The 20,655-nt window shown below is 47.3% G+C and overlaps 1 protein-coding gene across 1 annotated transcript; it reads right to left on the bottom strand.

The window, feature by feature from the left end:
- Window positions 1–1,494: 1,494 nt before the first annotated feature.
- MEX3C (mex-3 RNA binding family member C) lies at window positions 1,495–19,293 on the bottom strand. The gene is made up of 2 exons (XM_074932350.1): window positions 18,396–19,293; window positions 1,495–4,682 (listed from the first exon to the last, which is right to left on the bottom strand). Exons 1-2 carry the CDS (start codon window positions 19,075–19,077, stop codon window positions 3,457–3,459), a joined length of 1,908 nt encoding a protein of 635 aa, XP_074788451.1. The 5' UTR covers window positions 19,078–19,293; the 3' UTR covers window positions 1,495–3,456.
- Window positions 19,294–20,655: the final 1,362 nt, after the last annotated feature.

Raw genomic sequence — 20,655 nt, 5'->3', positions numbered from 1 at the left:
GTGGTGGCTTTGAGGACCACGGGCTGATGTAGAGGCTCCAGCACCTCCACGGCCTTCAGGGCTGTTTGAACTGCAGATGATGAAGGACGGGTGGCCCTCAGGCAGCTAAAATCTTTGGCCAAGCAGGAGAAATTAATTATTTATGTCTACTGTCAGGCAGGAGCAGCTTTTTTTATTTCCTCTCCCCAAAGAATAGTAAGAAATAAGGTCTGGAAAAAAAAAAACCAACACCTTAGCAATACCCTATTGTATTACCCCACCGAGACCCAGCAAGGGTCCCCTTCAATACCACCAAGCTGCAGGAAAAACCTTTGAAGACAAACAGCCTTAAATTTTTATTTTTATTTTTATTTTTTTTAAGTGCTGTCGCTTTCCAGCCCAGGGAAGAGTCCATCAGTGGTCGAGGGGCTCTGCTTTGCTAGAAACCTCCTCCCCGGAGCGGAATTGCTTCCTCTCCCAGGCTCAGAGGGTGAAAAATAAGTCAAGATGCTTCAACAGGGAGTAAGAATGGATTTGGGTGAACACACTGCAACACCGGGCAGCGCCACAGCCTGGCTAAGGAGACGGTGCAGGGCAAACTCAGACTGCAAAACCTGAGTTTAAAAAGAGAGAAGGTGGTAAAGAAGGGACACGAGGGCTTCAGGGAGAAGCGTTAAGGCACCTTGCAGCAGGCATGGGGTGTAAACCTCCATCAGACAGGGAGGAAAGGCAGCAGGAGACCTGCACAACCTGCTCTCAGGTGGTTCTTCTGCAACAGTGAGATGGAGCGGGGCCAGAGGAGGCCACGGAGATGCTGGGGGGGCTGGAGCCCCCCTGTGAGGACAGGCTGGGAGAGTTGGGGGGTTCAGCTGGAGAAGAGAAGGCTCCGGGGAGACCTTAGAGCGGCCCCCCAGGGCTGAAAGGGGCTGCGGGAAAGGGGGGGGGACTCTGGATCAGGGGGGAGGGACAGGAGGAACGGGAACAGTTTTAAACTGGCAGAGGGGAGATTTAGATGAGATCTGAGGAAGAAATTGTTCCCTGTGAGGGTTCTGAGGCCCTGGCACAGGCTGCCCAGAGAAGCTGTGGCTGCCCCCTCCCTGGCAGGGTTCAAGGCCAGGTTGGACGGGGCTTTGGGCAACCTGGGCTGGTGGAAGGTGGCCCTGCCCGGGGCACAGGGCTGGAACTAGATGATCTTTAGTGCTTCTTCCAACCCAAACCAGTGTGTGATTCGATGAACTACTTCATTATAGCTCCCCACGCCACTGCACCACCATAACTCGGAGCTGCGTGTCCCTGGGCTGGGCCCTCTGAAAGAGCACAAGTCGCTTTTTAAAGGCAGCGTGTAAGGCCAGAAATTAACGGAAAACAAAGATTTTTTTCACCCATGAAGTCACCCAACCACCCCAAAATCAGGGCCACGGTGTTTTAAGCACAGGGAAACCTCCCCCGCGGGTGGGTCAGGCAAGCCCAGCCTCCACTTGCTGCAACAAGTATGAAAACAGAAAAACCTTCAAGTTAATGGAAACAAGTCTTTATTAAGTAACTTTTAATATCAGAAAAATAAAACTCTTATAATTCTCTTTACAGCAAATATATAATATCAGTGCTTTGGCCATCATAAGTTAAAGGCCCTTTATCATAAAATATATGGTTTTTAAACTTTACTCAAATTGAATTCATAATCCCTATGACCTCCCTACATATACATAACAAAAAGTGTAGTAAAATTAGCAAATACTAAACTATATTGATAGTTTATCATTCTTAGTTTGTGGTTTATAGAAACGGTACACGCACCTAATGTCTGTCGGTTCCTTGGCTTATTAGTTGCGGTGTACGATGCAATAAAATACAAAATACATGCTCAGTGAACATTTGTTCATATCTACAAGACTGCAGCTAGAGATTAGGTTTCAATACTGACATGTAACTATTCTACAAGCAATTATAGCATTAAAGTTATGCAGTACATAATATGCCGTCAAGGCAACTCTTATACTGAAAATCATAAAATAAAAACCGTTATTTGTAAACTTTTATACGAAATGTAACTCTTCAAGTGGAAATAAAAAATAAAATTTTCTGTATATTTACTAGTTCAATACACATATAATTTCTTTTTGTTATACTGAGAAAAAAGCTTTTGTCTTGTCTTGGGAAAAATAATGCTTCAAAAAAAAATAGAAAAAATCCACCAGAACTCCACTTTGTGTCTTTTTTTTTGTTGTTGTTGTTGTATTAATATATGCCAGCACAGATTTGGGAACGTACTGAGGATGAAAAAACTTGAAACATCCACAGGTTGAAATGTAAGAAGCGCATTCAAAAGACTTTTTTTTTTTTTCTTTTCCTCCTCCTTATGATTGGAAAGACAAGTTTTGAAATGAAGTAAACTGATTGCAGGGCCACTGTCACAGCTGCTGTCATGAATAATACACGGGCACGTACGCAACTCCCCCTTTTTCCTTTTCCTTACTAAAAATAAAATATATATTTATATATGTGCAAGACAAATATGGATCGAACATAAAAATGCTTCACATTTTGAACTAGATACTCTCTAAAAAATGTAATTTAAGAACAGCTTGATCGGACTAATGAACGGAATGTCAGCATCCTCACTATTAGTCGAAGTATGTGCATCCCAAAGCCCTTACTGAAATGGGATGAAGCCAGCCAGACTTTTCCACATTGCATTAAGAAAAAGCAGTTGGGCAGGAATTCACAACTCGAGACCTTCCTGATCCTCTGAACACGCCGCCCCTCACGTGTTGGGTGAAACAGGGGCGGTGTCGGGCAGCTTCTCTCCCCACCCCACGCCTCACCTCACTGATTTCTTTTCTGAACCTGCCAATAACATCACCCACTTCAATAAATCAAACTCTGCTTTAAAAGAAAGGTATTTGCAATGCTGAAGAATTAGGCATAAGTTGTTACACAAAGCAAAAATAATTTCCCAAAACCTGTTTTTTTTGTTGTTTTTTTGTTGTGTGTTTTTTTTTTTTTACTTCAAAACTGGCAGTGTAAAGAAGGCAGCATTGGAAGTGTTGTTTGATATATTGATAATGCCACAAACCCTCCACAACGGACGAGTACTTCTGCGTTTAGGCGACGAGGTTCATTGCTGCCAGCCCACAGAAGTCCAACGCTTCACAGAGATCCTTTAGAAAAAAACCTGTCAAATTCGTTTTTAACCTTGTTGTTAATTGATGAAAACTTCCCCTCGCTGTGCCATAGCATCACACCAGATGTATCTCTGTTAAACATGCCATCTGCTTACACTGAACCGGACAGAGACCACCTAGATTTAGTGTTACCGTAGCAGCCTTTTGAGAAAGTAGAAATTTATTAACAACTTCAGCCTAATCCCAAGAAAGCCCAACAGTCAGAATTCATTAGGAAGTTTACTAGAGGGTACCATTACACCCATGCCTTTAAGAGTTTGAAAAGTCCACATATAACACTATCTATATATATTTAAGAGTGAATTTGGATTGCCTGAGTAACAGCTGTCTGGCAAACGGGACACGATGGCGTTTCCTTTTCACAGATTTTGTTGGCACACTCCATGCAGAAGAGATTGTGGCCGCAGGGGACCAGGGCCGCAATGACTTCACTCTCGAAGCAGATGACACAGTCGTGCTTCCGTCTCGACTCGGGGGGTGAGCTGGACGTGGAGCCACCGTTGGAAGAGGAATAGCTGTTGGTACCGTTGGAGAAAGCAGGGATGTAGATGGGAAGGCCGGTTTGGTGGCCGGCGCTAGGAGGGTCGCTCCTCACTCTCCTAGCCAAGGGGTGATCCAGACTTTCTGCAAAAGTGGGAGACAGGCGAGGAGTAGATGGTTGGCTCCCTCGGCGCTGAGGCTTGGCGTTATTAGTCGGGTCGTTACCGAAGCCAGAGAGCGGGTTTACAGGTTCAAAAGGGGTCCAAATGGTTTGGGAAGGAGTCGGTAAGGAGTCGTACGCCGGAGAGTCAACCACCAGGTCTTCCGTGCCCACCGCAGGCAGCGTTTCTCCAAACCAGAAGTTGCCTGTGCTGAAGGGACTCGTCGGGCTGAAGTCAGCCAACCTATTGCTTCCAAAATAGGAATCGGTGGAGCCGCTTCCCAAGGAGCTGGAGCTGTCATTTCTATAATTAGAAATCATTCTGGTGCGGCTAGGAGGGACAGGATTAGAAGCGAGCCAGGCAGAGCCCAGGGTGCCTCCTTCAAAGCTGACATCCGTACCGTTGTAGTGGAAATCGTTCTCCTCGTTCAGCTCGATGTAGTTGCCCGTCCTCATGGCTATGTGCATCTCGATCTCCTCGCGCGCCCGGTCGACGTTTTCGGGCATTCCCGTGACTTCGAAGACGGGTTCCTTGTCTCTGCTGGGTGTGACTATGTAGGTGTGGGTCTGCTGTTGAATTCTTTTGATTGTTGCTCCTTTCGGTCCCACCACCAGCCCAACGACACGGTAAGGCACCCTGACTTGGACCGTCGTCTGGCCCGGCAGGTTGGGGGTACACGGCAAACCTCCCAGGGCAGGACCGTTCTTGTTGCGCGATGCTCTGATCATGGAGAAGTGTTCAGCAGCTGAGAGAATTTCCCTTTTGGCCATGGCTACGTCCTCTTTTCGTCCCGTGACGACGAAGATGGGTTCTTCTCCACGAACGGGGGTCTTAATGTAAGTATTTGTCTTGGCCCTTAGTGCTTTGATTTTGCAACCTGTTTAAAGGAAACAGATGCAAGTTTAATCTAAGTTTAGAAAGCCACAAGAAAGCCATTTATTTTAAGCTGTTTGAGAGTTTCAAGAAACCCTAGGGTGAAACCAGAAGCTGCCTTTTTTATCTCCGCAAGCCACATTAGAGAAAGCAGTACCAACTTCTACCTATTATTTCCAAACAGACCTCTGACACGGCCACAAACTATTTTAGCAGCGTTTCTTCAGCCTGTCATCTCCTCAATTGCTATTAGACCGGGAATAAACGTGGATGTTTTTTTCCTTCCAACAGCCACGCTGATGATTATCACAGGAATACCAGTGGGTTTAAATTCTTCCCATTGATTGGGTACCCTGCAGTTATTTCTAAGCTCCAGCAAAAGGAGTTTTACTCATACTTGCACGCTGATACACCAGCCCTTCATGACAAGCGTGCTCTAAAAGCAAATCAAACATTTGTCAGTGAAGAGAAGGGTCTGTATCACAACCTGTGTAGGATATAGATAAAATTATTGATTTACTGAGAACTCTTCATTTGCCTCCTGTTATCGATAAGTCTTATTTAAACCCTACTCTTCCCTATGGGGTGAAGGAGCCACTCCTTGAACTGTCAAATAGGACTTCAAGCAGTTTGTTGCATGCAGATAAGTCTTACTATATAATATTATGTGCCTACGTGGAATTTCCCTCCTTAGCTGGATAAATACAGTCTGAAAGAGAAGCAAAAAAGCTAATGGAACGTTTGTCTTTTGATTTTTTTGGGGACTGAATTATAAGGTTTGCTAGGACACAGTGGCAGCAGGCTCTTTCCTAAGATGCTAAAGGCATTTTGGCACGGTGCACACAGAAGCACCTTTTACCCATCACAGGACTAGAAAAGCAGGCAGTGCAAAACCAAGAGACACAAGCCAAAATTAAGAGAGACACGAGCAGGTCCGTGACGTTCGAGACAGTCTCCTGGATTCAGCCTTAACTGAATTTAACCTATTTTAAAACAAATTCAAAAGCACGGCACGCTGAATGCCATTTTATAGCAAACCTCATTTTGAGACAACTACAAGCAACATTTGCAGACCAAGTGTATTTTAAGCATCACTCCATTTGCAGAGTGAAATTTGTTCCTATTTTCCTCGTTATCTCCTAACTGTCTTAAAAGAGTGTTGTCAGTCCCTTGCACCCAAGGTACCACTAGCAATAATTTGACGGTTGGAAAGCCACTCAAAGACGCACTTTATTCAGGACTATCTGCTAATGAAAAAAAAAGAAAAAAAGGCAAATATGCAGATGCTGGTTGGGAATAGAGGGAAGGAAAAGCTGCTTCTTGCAGGGCCCCTGCACACAGCAAGGACAAAGGCTGAACACAACAGGCCTTTGTTTCCAGGACACAGCTGGAGAGGAAGTTCATTATCTTCAACAGCTCGTCGGGAGGGCTCTGGGAGGCCCTACCTCCACCCGAAAGCACACGGGAGGGCTCCCAGCAAGGGAAGGAGGGAGGCAAAAGGCAGATCTGTGCAAAAGAGGGGGATGGAGATCTTGAGAGCCAAACTGGAAGTTCTGCAAGAGCAGCAAGTGTCTGTAGGTGAGAACAAACCCAGAAGCCTCAATCTCCCACCACAGCCCACCGAGAAGGGCATGAGTGCTCTACCAGATTAAAAAAAATAAATAAATAAAAAAGGAAAACCCAGGCGTGAGGTGCCCTAAGAAAGCAGAACACATCCTTTGAAGCCGTGCCGTTTCCCAGCCCCTAACAGCCAGCAGCAGCCCACTTTGGCAATTTGCCTTTACTCTTTGTTTTTTTTTTTACCCCCATCTCTTTGTTTGCCTTTCTCCCTGGAAGTAAATCTGCTCGCCCGTTGCACTTCCCATTCCTTCACAGTTACTCAGAAAAGATGGTGGGCTCACACCTTAAACCCACAGGGATTCCCTGAAGTGGTGCTGCTGAAGTTTTCCCACCAGCCAAGCCCTTTTTACTGGAACACCTAAACCCGAAGTCAGATGCGTAGCAATTATTCTCCAATTTACAGATGACTTTCATTCACTCCATTCCACCCAAGCATATAACTTTATTTCCCCCAAATTAGAGGCAGCATTTAAAGAAGACTAGGAGCATCTAATACAAGACGTACACATAAATAAACAGCTATATAATTCTGTATCATATACCACAGTTCAGAGCCTGCTTAATTCTAGATCCCAAAGCGCCTTACTGATTCTTACAGTTTATATTTTCTAAAAAAAAAAAAAAAAAAGCTTTTCTTGATGTTTTAGCTCAAATCAAATCAGAAAGTTAGCACCTTCAGCTCCGTTTGCCATTTCAGCTGCAAACTCCAAGACTGCTTTGCCAGAGCCGCATTTCCAAACCACACTGGTGTGGAAAAAAAAAAAAAAAAAGAAAAAAGCCTTCTCGCCTTTCTTCCTCAGGCTGTAGAACAGCACAGGCTAAGGTGGGCAGAAATTTCTTTTAAGGTACAAATCACATACCTAGAAAGCAGAGGCCAAACGCTGCCTCAACTCCCTGCAGCGACAGAATGAGACTTTTCAACATCAGAAAGCTGGCTTCAATGGGAAAGCTGACTCCACAGATCGTCAAGGTCGACTCCGAAAACTTTTCCGATAAAGTCAGAAAGAACTGAAGAAAGTCACCACACACGAAACCCAACATTTCTGAATGAGTCAGTCAATACCCGCTGGGTTTTGTCCGCCAAGGAGTGCTGGAAAACCCCTCAACGGCCAAAGCCTAGGCAAAACACAAGGTCAGTTGCTCATTATTACCACTCTAAACAGGATGATTTTTCTATTTGCTTTTACTCAGCTGCTCTGGCTTCCCACCCTCCTCCCTTAGTCACTACCCAGGCGATGATACGAAGCCACAGCTGAACCCATCCCCTCTCTGACAATTCAGGGTATCCAGAAGCAGCTGTGGCCACGATGACACAAGGTCGGCCAGCTATGAAGTCATGTGGCCAAAGGATGAATCAAAAAGTTTCCCAATCTCCCAAGCTTAGACACAGAAAGACAAAGGAAAAATAAAAATAACACCGCCCCACATTTTTGCAATAAATCATCAGATCGTTGCGTTGAAGACTCTGAAGTCCAGAGATTTAAAAATAAAAAGCCTGAAGAGGGACCTTCTAGACTGAAAATTCAGTTTAATCAAACCTTTCAAACTAATTTTAGTTTTATGATGAAGGAAGTCAATACAATACAAGGTTGCCATACTCGGTCCAGCACTATCGACATTCCTAAGCAGAATACTCAGCCACAACTGACACATTTGAAGAAAAAAAATCCCTTAGTTTTGCTTTTGTTTAGGCAAAGATTTAGTACTTGCCTGCCCAGGCACCCGACGAGGAGCCGAGCCCATACCAAGCCCTGCAGGCAGTGCTCCTCCTGTGCCGGCTGACTTGTATCATTCTTCTCAAGCCTCCTCCCCGTTTTCCCTCAAGAGGATTGACTGAATGTTTTAAACACACTATGAACATTATACTCCCCAAGAAACTTAAGGGTAGCTCTGAAGGAATTGTTTACCTCATACACCACCATTTTTAAGTGATCAAATACTTCCTTATTAAAAAAAAAGTGATAGAAAGACAGATTCTATTTTTTTCCCCCCTTTGAGCAAGGGTTAAGCATCGCACCGGCAGTCCTCACCCATCACTCCCAACTTTCACCCTTCATCATCGCAAGAGAGAGAGGTCAAACCCAATCTCAGGTCATTTACTCAACGAGGGAAACTCCCCAAGGGAGCCAGCAGAGCCGAGTGACCGCAGTGGCAACCCTGTGCACGCCTGCCTCACACCACACCAGCCAGCCTGGCGCTGGAAGCCAAGAACCACCCCCAAAAAAAAAGCAAAATGCAACTTGGCAACGCAGGGACACAGACCTCATAGGCACCACAGTCCTCTCGCCAAGTGGAATTGGGGTTCAGGCATGCAGGGGAACCCAAACTTTCTTAGCATCGTGGTCGTTTAACTTAAACTCCCCAGTTATATTAAAAAAAAAAAAGCTGAAAATTTAAGTAGAAACCTGGAAGTCACAGTGGGTAAAAATTCCGTGAGCAGCCCCTGTGAACCTCAACCGAGCGCCAATACCAGTTTGCTCTCCTTCCCTGCTCCCGAGGAGTATTTAGCTAAGGGGATCAAACCCGAGAACCAACTCCAGCTCTTCAGACACATAAATCCTGGGGGATAACACCGGAGAGCAGCGAGGTGGGTGAAGCTGCATGAGCACCAACTCTTCTCTTCCACAGGAGGCAAGACAACCCCGGCGTCCTCCAAACGGGCCCCAGGGCAACCACGAGCAAAGGGGAGATCACACAACTTGGCCTCCGCAGCTTGTTAGCACCGAAGAGAAAGCTGTAGTTCCCAGGAATATATTTTTTCAGTAGGTTTGCTGTTATCTGCTGAAAGGCAATCCTTGTATTACAGCCTCCACGGTCTTTAGCGCTCAGACCACAGCTTTGGTAACGGGCTGACACCCAGTAAGGAGGTGGCGACAGAGTCATTAGTCATGTCAACCTGGAACCATGAGCTGCGAGTAAAGCCGTGGCTAATTCCTTACCTAGAAAGTAAAGGCAGAGTCTGGGAAGTCCCTGCAGCTCCGCAGGGACTGGCACAGCACCGCCAAGGAGCCAGCGGAACGCACAGGGCTCTTTGTTTTCCATGAACCTGGGGCTGTGGTGTGCAGACACAGCTTTGAAGGTGGAGTCTGTCAAGCTGGCACAGCCCTTATTTCACTGCTAAATTGCCACAAGCTTTTAATTGGGAAGTGGGAACTCCTGCAGCTAAGGTAAGGAAGGATTTGCAGAGACTGAAGCACTGGATGTACCAGCAGGCCAACAGCTGCTGGGGCTGCAGAGCATCACACTGCCCACCTGATTAACAACCAAAAATTAATCTACTTCATTAAGAATGACTGCTCTACATATTTTTCAGAAGAGCTGGTGGTACAAGCTGCATTCTTTTGCTTAAACAGAGTGCGTCCCCTCAGTTGTGGCTAAAAACAACTCTGCAGTTTGTGATTGTACAGTAGAAAAATCTGATTTATGCCCCATTTATTAAGCAGAGATGAAGCTGCGTTGAGACAGAAAATAAAAATCCTCTTCTGCACTGTTTAATGGTTAAACCTCCTCAAGCAGGCTGGCTACACAAGAAAAAAACCAGAATATTTTTGGCACTTCTCTGGGTTATTAAAGTCATACAAAATACTACCTGTTGTCTGGTCAGTTGACAGGTTACCATCAGCTAAAATCAATTAATTCATCTCACACCTTGTTTTAATTCATGGACCAGAGAAATTTTAACTTCTGACAATATTTTTTTTTTTCCAACTGACTGTTGAATATAGTTAGTTGGTTCAAGGAAGATGAAGCAAGTCATTTCTCTGCACTTGCAAAAGATGCCAATCTGCACAAAAAAACCCCCTTTACTCAGGCAGCCATCGCCCCTGTGGCATTTTGATTTCAGCAACGAAGGCTGTAAAAATACTGCTTTTATTTATTTTGTTAAAGCCGTTTTAAGAGACAGCCTAACCTTGGATAATAATTATCACATAGATTTTTCTAAAGGCAAGTTTTCATTTCTTTTTATGCAGCTTTCTCTCCAGCCAGAGGTAAGCTGAGAGACCCCTCGGAGCGCAGCATCCCTTCCAAATACAGCACCAGACCAACCACCAACAGCTTCAACAGCTCCCCATTAGCGTTATATAGTACAGATAATAGTCTGATCACTATTTGGGTTAATTAGGTGGTAAGATTAGGGCTCCCGTGTGACAACTAGACACGATCCATGCCAGAGAGCTAACAAATATGGATACACCAAGAGACAGGCGCAGCTTGCAGCTGGGATTTGCTCAAGCTCGCGGGGCAGGTTTGGAAACAGAAGGCAGTCCCCAAAGAAGGAAAGCAGCTCATTGCTTAAATGGGGACATGGATGCACACAGATTTTAAGCAACAGCCATTTTGTTCACTATAGCAAACCAAAGCAATCTCCTCCCTGGTGCTACCCAAGCTGTGGTTCCTTGGAGGTGGCCACCTGAAACACACACAGAGTTGTGAGATTAATGTCCCCGGGGCAAAGGCTTATCCCCACAGGCCAATATGTGCTCCTGCCCTTCAGCAGGTTGTGTTTTCTAGATGAATCTTTCCACTTAGCACAGTAGGGATGCTTCATGGGAAGCCACCAAGCAGAGCTTCTTCTCAAATTTATGATCCAAACCACGATACTGAGAGCGTTACGATCTAAAAACTGGGAGCAAAGTTCTGGCTCTCTGCTCCGGAGTGTGGCTGTATTAATGATTTTAGACAACAACTGGACCTCAGAAGTGCTGTACATGGGTAATAACTAAATACTACAATAAGCAACGCTACAAGGAGGTAAACTAGTTGAGTAGCAAAAAGGAGAAAGAAAAACTCAACCGACAGCCACTCCGATAAAGTCATTCCCAGAGAAGGAATGATGACGTACAAGTCAAGAAAAATAAAAATGAGAGCATTCTCTACCAAAGACATTTTTTCCCTGCCTCCTGACCCCCTCATTAACTTACCGCTGCAATCAAAGGCTTTTAGTTACACGGCAGTTACCAAACCCCTGTGCCTGCCTGTGGAACGTTTCAATACGACTCACGCTATATATAGCCACCGAGACTGCTCCCATTATAATTCCATCACACTCACCCATTTCTGAGGAGCAACTGACCACTTCTTTTGCTTTGTATTTTTTACACGTATGAATGCTAAGATGATACACGACTCTCCCTACCTGTCAGCATTCAGCTAGGACTGCAGAAGGAGTTTTAGACGTGGTACTTCCCAGACCAGCACTTCAAGCATGAGGCACCAGGGAGGTCAACCTGGAGATCCCAAGCACTTTAACCAAAAGCCAAAGGAATCAGCCAACCCCTCAGTTGTGCCAGACCACAGGGAGCAGGGCTTCATTTGGCTGCCAAGCTAACAGATGGGAAAAACGGGGAGCTTTAAGAGTCACTGACGATGCTGAGAAATTCTCCCAAAGGAAGGCTGCTCCGAAGTTCTCAGGGATGTTTCCCTCTTTTGGAAACCAAAAGCCCTGGTTCAAGAACCGCGTACCAACTCTTTACTAAGAGATTTCTTAGGTACGTATCAATCAATTTATAAAAGTAGTCAGCCTGCACATTGTTTCCTTCTGTATGTCAGGCTGGAACAATCTATCACATCAGTGATCTCAGAGGCAGAGGAATACTCCGATTCCCAAGACAGATGGCAACTCAGTAAACAAGTTACACGCAGCAAAAGAGCCAGAGGGCAGCAACTTGTATTATTAATTACTTGCACTACTGCAGCACCAGGACTAAGGTAACAGCTGCTGAGCAAAATTATAGACAGATATGGTAGTAGAAAATAAGAGAGGGAGTACGTCCAATAAATAAAACTACAGGAAAAAAGTTGTTCTCATGAAGAACGTTGATCTAGTGAATGAAACAGATAGGTGTGAGCAACAGTGGGGGGAAACCTGACCTGCAGAAGGAGGATATTAAAAGGGCTCACCATCCAGCACGCCAAGAGGGCCAATAAAAGGAAGACTGAAAAAAAAAAAAAGGTGCAAATCTTCACCAACACCGAAGCCCTGATTCAAAGAACGCTGCGAGAGCGGTGGTTCGAAACACAAAATTCCGCGATATATTGTCAAATATAAAACAAACTAGAGGGTAAAAAAGTAAGGGATACTGTGGTCTTTGTTCAAAGGAGCAGCAGAGAACTTGGTGCAGACCGCAGAATTACTGACTCACACCACTGAAGGAAACTGAGATCTCGGATGCTGGCAAGATCTCATGAACTTAAAGGAATACCTGAAAGAGAGAGAAAAAGGAGACATTCTTAAAGAGCAACCGAAATTGGAAACAAATGCTTGATGTAGGGCTTTTTGGCCTTTTCTTTTGATTAAATAAAAATGTTCTAGTTCTCAGCAGCCTTTTTTTTTTGTTACAGCAAGTTTGCAACCCTATCCCTGTTACATTTTTTTTTTGCCTGCAATAGGGCATTGGCCCTGTGGGGTGGAAGTATTGCATCAAAACCAAATTGAAGATCTTTGAGATCCAACACTTTGTTTAGAACAAAGTTTCTCTTCCAGAAATTCAGACCACAGTGTACTAGAAGAGAGGGTAACAGGAGCTAAGATAGGGAAACACACAACATCTGCTGACTTTACCAACAGCTTAAAAAAAAAAAAAAAGAAAATCATCCCCCTTTTTTCATGCCACAGAAAGGTTAATCCAGTGCAGTTCAGGAGCACATTAATCAGGATTTCTTTTGTATGTGTATGTTATAAACTTAAAAACACATGCTCTTTTAGAATACGGCAATTCTACAAGAAAAACAAAAGGACCAGAGGATTAGGAATCGGCATTTTACATCACGACATTGTTATTATTTTAATTTCAGCTTCATCCAAAAAAAATCTTACCGATGCAGGTATCAGAAGTGAAAAATCTACAGAATTTCTAGCAGACTACACAAAGAGAAAACATCTCCTGAGTGTGCACTGTATTGGGTGTGCTTCCCACCCAACAAGCCAGACAAGAGCAGCATTTCCGACTTGAGGATTGATGATCCCAGCTGGAGAACCTGCACCCTTCTGACACACTTTGCAACTTGAGTTGGATCTTTGCATAGCACAAGTGACAAACAGCAGAACTCAAAGGATGTTTGTTACACAGCACCGGAGGAAAAAGGCTGCAGAAGCTTCAGCAGTGATTTCAGACTCTGCCGGGCCACAGTACGCTCACGTGTTTCAGTTCCTGGAGTTCCAGGCTCTACAAGTGATGAGCCTTCAATTTGTCAGAAAAACAGCTTTTAATATTGGATTTCAAAGCTCAGGTTTTCTTTCAGTCTTTAGAACAAGCCATTTAATATAGCATTTAATAACCTGCTTGTTATAGAAGATGCAAAATAAAAAAAAAATCTGAAGTGTAACTGCCTTTTCAGCTTTCACCGAAAATAATTTAGCTGAACCTATGGTCTTTGTTGTCTGTGGCAATCAAGTGACAAGAGAGATAGGTGATGACTTGTCATGCAAATTAAACTTATTCTTGAGAGTGGAAATCTTAAGCACTCAGGTTTTTTTTTTTTTAAAAAAAATCACCCTAGTTAGCTATGCTTTTTCTGACTACTTCTTACAGGTTAACAATTAAGTCAAGGCTCTGTAAAGTATTGTCAGCAAGTCAGCAACATTATTATCACAACATATCGAGACATAAACCCAGACATACGGTTCTTTTTGAAAAGACTACATTTATCCTACCATAGGACATCTATCTACTGTACTCCCTAACGCAAGTATTTGCTCTGGGATTGTTTTAACACTGTTTCCACTCCCTGAGAGTGATAGCTATTGTTTTTATTTGGCTGTTCAACCATGCTAGATAGTTATCAGCTCTCAACTTATCAGAATTATTTTTTGTTTGTTTGTTTGTTTCAAGTTACAGGACTATTTTAAGCCAAGTGATATTTTGCTCAGGAGCCCACATGCAAAAAATCAAAGAGCAAAGACGGAGCCCGAGATCATTAAATATGCATAAAAATGTTATTTTAGTTGCAAGGCCGTCTCATGCAAAGCAGATTTGTCATTATCGATTTAATCAGCGAAATGGGATGATATCATTCCTCCTCCTCTTACTCATCTGGGGTTTGGAGGCTGCCCTGCCCGTTTCAAGCTCTGCAGCCACCATCCAAACTATTCTTACTGAAGAAAAAGAGAAGCATCAGGCTTTAGAGTTAAGCAGCTCCAACTCCAGGGATGTCTTAGGGAAGGAAACCACTATTGTCAAGATTTATCGAGGATATAAACACTTGAAAAAATCACATTACTTGGACAGTCACAACACTGGAATGCATTAGCAAATACATTCCAACAATCATTATCTGAAGACGGTTAATACATTCAAGGATGAAGCATCTCTCTACAGGATACTTTTGTCCCTTTCCGCATCTTTCAGGTTTTCTGTTCATGTCTTCAGACACCACCCCTCTTTTTGTACTAGTCAAAAGAGCTTTTAGCGTTTAAACATGTCTCTCTTGATTTTTAGTGTAAAGAAAGTAGCAGCAGGCACTGAAAACCCCCCCTTACACTTAGCAAATCCTTCTCAAGACCCTCCAAACCAGGGCAGAACTTCCAGAGTTAACCACCACCAGCTTGACTTAGAGAAAAGTTTTCAGGTGACCCACAGCAGACTTTTGCAAGTCCTTCACATGATTTAGAGATTAAACCAGAACCTCCCAACTTAACTCTCCAGAAGGTTTTTTTTTTAAAGTCTGGATACATGCTTATATAATTTTGGGTATACGCCCTATGCCAGCTCCTCTCAGGCAAACAGGGCCACCTCCTCAGCAGTGCAGCTTTCTTGCTACCACTTCTGAAGAGCACTTTCTCCAACTGTTTTTTTGTTTTTTGTTTTTTTTTTTAAACCAACACAACTTTGCACATGCAGGATTTTTAGCTGCTGACAGCAAAGGAAGTCACTTTTCTGATCAGTGTGAAGAGCAGCCAACTTACCGAAGGTTGGATTCAACAGCTAGTTCAAATTCATACAGGAAGCCTGTACAATGCCATGAATGGAATCTAGTTTTCCTGGCTCCTAGTCACATGCCTTAACAAGAATAAAAGGATACAAATATCTTTTCCTTTGTTGTTCACCTTTGAGATTCTTCCACTTCAAAGACTACAAAGAATTACATTGCATTACTCTAACCAGTATCTGTCAGCTTCATTTTTTTTTTGGGGGGGGGGCAAGGGGAATAAGAAAAGGCTGAGAATATTTAAGATTTTAAAAAAGCAACAACAAAAAAAAGCACAAAACCTGCCAGGTTTCGAAAATACTACAGATTTTTTTAAAAAAAAAAAAAGTAACACCTACTATTCATTAAAAGAAAATTGGATTAAGCCTTTCCCGCTGATGGAAATGCTTCTAGCAGCAACACATTAAACTCCTGTCACAGTAACCCTGCCGCCTCCAACGAACTTCACAAGAAAACCATCAACCACAAGGTACATTTCAGGCCCTCCAACACCTCCTATAGCTGTGACATCCCACATCTGTGCCCAGCTCCCAGCACAGATTCGCCAAGCGCAGCTACCCACGTGGGAACCTGCAACACAGCGACCCAGAGCAGGGCTGTGGGAGCGCCACTTCACTGCCTGAAGGGCTCTATTTATTTCTGAAATTTGCACGTAACTGAAAAAAAAAAATAAATAAACTAAATGCAAGCACCTTAAGGTTTTTGTTTGTTTACAGCTCTCTTAGGAATCATGGGGTCCTTTGGTCTGATAAACTGGAAATTCTCCTCCTCTGTGCAAAAAATTAAATCTGGATTAAAAAAAAAATACCGTGGAATTCTGGTTATCATTACTCTTTCAGTTAGGGGGTTAGGACTTACAATAAACATGCTTTCAGACACAGCAGTGAGGCCTCCAGCAAAGCCTAAATCAAACTCAGCATTCCTGGTATTTCAGAGCTGATGTTTTCAGGCTGCAGACATTTCAAGTTCTTTTTATACCTCACAAAGACAGCAAAAGAAAGCATATCAACTTAATCTTCCTGAAAAATCCATCAAAAGTAACATTCCAATTGCATCGCCCTTACATAATGAAAAGTATCACAGCACAGAGGAGTCTGGCATCAAACTTCTGCTGAATTTGTTCAAGATAACGCACCCAGCTGGTTACGATGTGTGCTAGGAAGAGAATGTGCAGCATCTTCATTTTTAGAGAGAGCAGAAGGATGGGTGAAGGCTGCAGCTCTGGCCAGGCTTGCTCGAGGCAGACCAAGCTGCTGGGCTAGAGCACAGACACATGCAGGGCAGGTGGATGGCAGAGCAGGAGCCCTCTAAGCCCATGATATCTGGGCCATAAAAGGCAACGCAAGGACTAGTATTTCTAAGAAATTTGACAAATAGTTAGTGGAACTAATACAACTTACATAAGTCAGTCTCTAAGCATAAGTCTCCCCTGAATGAGAATTTTGAAGGACCTCCTTACGCAAAGCTTTCATGCAAGTATATTTGGTAACAGTTTTTTTAGCTCTCCTTCTGCTCCTTCCTCTTTTGTAGCCCTAATTCTTTTTTATGATACAATCCCTCCCCACTGAGGCTAAATTTTATCACAAGCCAAACAGTGTGATATCAGATAAGAAATAAAAGCAGAAGCAGCAAATGAACTCTTCAGGAACAACGATCCTATTTCTACGTAAGCTCCATTATCTTGTTTTTAAGTGACCCAAAGTACTGAAAAAGGTACTACAGAGAACAATCCTGATCTGGTGGAGAATAGACACAAGCAGTCTAATCGGTCCTTGAAGCCCACTAGTTTGTATTTCTCTTTCAGAGGACTGTAGCAATAATCATTTTCAGTTCTGTTTTCCATCCCGCCCCCCCCCAGCCGCCTGTCATCCCCAATGACACATGAGCAAAGTCTTCCAAGAAATGTTTGAACGTCTTAAAAAGATATTTTCTGCTCGAACAGAACGGACTCGTCTGTATCAGAGAGGAAGCTACCTGCCAATTTTTTTGCAGCACAGCCTTTCGTTCTCCTTTGACACACCCAGCACGAAAACCCACCCTTGTCTGCTGCCTAAAATAAATGCAGGAAGATAAAACCCAAAGTCTGCCTAAGCATCGGTGCTCAGCGGGCATTTCTTTCGCACCACAACTGGTTTAAAAGAATTTTACCATTTCTTCCATACTCAAAGAGAAAAAGAAACAAAAGCCACATTGATGTAGAGAGACCAGACAGCATAACCGCTCCTTATCAGAGCCCATCAGCAAACAAGCCACACCACCCCCAGACCAATAAAGAACACCACCAAAAGGGAAGAGGAAAGCGAGCGGCAACTTCATTGTCTGCATTTCCAGACCTACACACTTGACAGCGCGTCTCTTGCCATCTAAAAAAAGTGCTTTCAAAATTCGGTTTCACCGCCAGAAAGCCGGCGTGGAACATCGTCTTTCTGCCTCCTCCTCCAAGCACCGCTCCCATGAGACCACATGAAAAGGCCAGCAAGGAACGTGACATCACGGACGGGACCTTATCCTAACGGCGGAACCCAGACCCCCGGCGTGGAGCTGTAACCATCAACAGGAAGCCACAACCCGAGGCAGAAAGACAAGGGCTTTCAGGCAGAAGAGGGCTTGCACGTGGCTCCTTTTCTCCATCTCGCTGGCTCCCGAGGTCCCACTTTTTGTCTCGGCGAGCGCAGTGGGAAGGCTGGCAGCCCATTCCCTGCTCTGCAAGGCAAGGAAGTTAACCCCAAAGTCTTTGGAAAACGCGGTCCAAAGTTCTTCGGGGAAAAAGGCAGCTTCTCACCAAAGACCACAAAGCTGAGTGTCACAGAAGGCCGAAGCCTGGGCCAACGCTTACCTGTACAGGGCCAGGCTATATCCTGGTGTTTTACAGCTGAAATTAAGCGAAGGTTTGAGCGAGCCCAGCGCCGGCTCTCACCTTCTCAAGCGGGGCCGGCCTGCTGCCGTTCCCCTGAGGGTGTGGGAGAGGTGAGATAGGCCCCACCGGGCCCCAAGCTACCGCCGGGGCGGGGGGCTCCTCCAGCCAGCACCCCACGGGCACACCCTGCCACGAACCCCCGGGCAACGAGCGGCAGGCTCAGGCCTAAGGCCACCCCCCCCACCTCCCTCCCTCCCTCCCTCCTCCACACCCGGGGACTGGGGGTGTCCCCCGCGCCGGTGCCCCACTCACCCTGGCGACCCACGATCTCGGCCACATGCTCGGAGCTGGGCACGGGCACGCACTCGGTGGTGTTGACGCTCTTTCGGCGGAGCAGTGCCGCCTGCTCGCCGTTCAGGCCCGCCGCCGCCGCCGCCCCCCCCCCGCCGCCGCCGCCGCCGCCCAGGCCGCCGCCGTAGGCGTGGGACAGCATCGCCGCCATCATGCCCTGAGGATCGTCCGCCCCGCAGAGCGCCCCGGCCGCCGCCGCCGCCGCCTCCTGCGCATCGAAGGAGGGCGAGAGCAGGACGGAGCCCAGCGCCGGCAGCAGCGGGAGCGGCTGGGAGGGCGAGGAGGACGAGGAGAGCAGCAGCAGCGCGGCCGGGTCCTCCTCCTCCTCCTCCTCGTCCTCCCCCGCCAGCAGCTCCTCCTCCTCCTCCTCCAGGTCTCCCTCGTCCCCCGCCGCCGCCGCCTCCTCCTCCGCCCCGCCAGGCCCCGGCTCTCCGGGGGGGTCGGGCGGCGGCGGCGCCAAGCCCGCCTGCCGCCGCCGGCTCTGCCGCCGGGCCGCCCCTCCGCGGTGGCGGAGGCCGAGGCCGGCGAGGCGCTGCTGGAGCAGCAGCAGCGGCGGCGGCGGGTGGGGAGGGGGGGGGAGGCGCGGCGGCTCGGCGGGCTCGGCGGCGGCGGGGGAGGCCGCGGCGGCGCTGCCGCTCGGCATGGCGGGGGGGGTGAGGGGAGGGGGAGAGGCGCTGCGGGCCGGGCCGGGCCGAGCCGAACCGGGCCTAGCGGCGCGGGGCCACCATGGCGCGGCGGGCACCGAGCTTGGCGGGCGCGGCCTGGGCGCTGGGGCCGCGCTCCTCAGCGCGCCTTTTGTCCCATGGCAGCTCCCCTCGGCGGCGGCCGCGGGCGGCGGCGGCGGCGGCGGAGGGGCGGGAGCGGGGCGGGGGGGCGGCGGCGGCGGCGGCGGCGGGGAAGGAGGCGGGGGGAGGCGCGGAGGAGGCGGCGCGGCCACGCCCCCCGCTCGCCGCCGCGCTATTGGGTGGCGGAGCCGGTTCCTGGGCGTGGCCCCGGCAGTGGGCGGGGCCGGAGGGGCCGAGGGGCGGGCCGGGGCTGGCGCCATCAGGCCTCGGGGCGCCCGGCGGGGGCCGGGCTGGTCGGGCTGGGTGTGAATTCACACGTCTGCCCCCACGCAGCGGTGAGACGGCGTGAGCCCGGGAAAAGAGAATTTTAAAAAGTCAGAAGCTTTTGCTTGCTGCCCTCTTCCCCCTCGGACTTTGTCAGGTGCTTCAGCTCTGAGGTGAGGGGAGAATCCCAGAGTCGTCTGGGTTGGAAAAGCCCTTGCAGCTCCTCCAGCCCAACCATGACCCTCCCCCTGACCGTTCCCAACTCCCCCAGATCCCTCAGCGCTGGCTCAGCCCGACTCTTCAACCCCTCCAGGGATCCCGGGGACTCCCCCCTGCCCTGGGCAGCCCATTCCAACGCCCAACAGCCCCTTCTGCACAGAAATCCTTCCTCAGAGCCAGCCTGACCCTGCCCTGGGCAGCCTGAGGCCATTCCCTCTGGGCTGCAGGAACGGGGGCGGGTTAGAGCTGTGCAGTTTTTCATACCAGCCCCTTAGCATACGTGTGTTCAAGCCACAGGTGAAAGCGCTGAGGCAAAATGTGAAGAAACTTGTTCAAAAATGCGATTACGCTGTCGTGGCGAGTCAGAAACGAGAAAGGGTTTCTCGACTCAAAGTGAAATGAGCAGCAGGGAGGGAAGACTGCTCGCTCCTCTTTCACGTGCCAGGGGAGAGAGCCCAGGGAGGAACACAAAGCAGAGGGTGACACGGTCCTCCAGAAAAACAGGTTGGAAAATGGGTTTCAACAGCAGCCCTCGGGGTCGGTGCGAGTGGAGCAGGGTTGCCCTTGATATAATCAAGTAAAGCCACGTGAAAGGGGTTGAAAGACCAATATCAGAGCAAGAACTGGGGTTGCATAGCAGCTCCCTGAGGAGGTTCTGCTGAGAAAAGGTTCTGGGGAAAAGTCCCAAGTCTAGGTTAGAGATGCCAGTGTCGTCCCCAAGCGCTGGCAGGGGCAGGTGTCGGGGTCGGAGCATGGGCTGGCAGAGATGGAAAGTTCTGTATTCGCCGTGGAGCTGTGAGCTGGCAGCCAGCCACGAGATGCGAGAGGGGGAGCAGATCTTTAGCTGGGGTAGAAAGGCAGAGGGCTGGAGCACAAGGATCAGTCTGTGCACCGGCGGCAAGGGAAGGGGAGATTGCCAAGAGAGGAGCATGATTTACTGTGCCACAGGTGGC

Source organism: Athene noctua, chromosome Z (genome assembly GCF_965140245.1).
Source record: "Athene noctua chromosome Z, bAthNoc1.hap1.1, whole genome shotgun sequence".
In the NCBI taxonomy this organism is placed as follows: Eukaryota; Metazoa; Chordata; class Aves; order Strigiformes; family Strigidae; genus Athene; species Athene noctua.
This window is presented reverse-complemented; position numbering and strand designations above follow the sequence as displayed.

Bases quoted from the DNA above. Each gene is read 5' to 3' on its own strand.
- MEX3C (XM_074932350.1), bottom strand. From the start codon at position 19,077: ATGCCGAGCGGCAGCGCCGCCGCGGCCTCCCCCGCCGCCGCCGAGCCC. The intron at 4,683-18,395 runs GTGAGTGGGGCA...TCCTTTAAACAG, and splicing joins CGAGATCGTGGGTCGCCAGG to GTTGCAAAATCAAAGCACTA.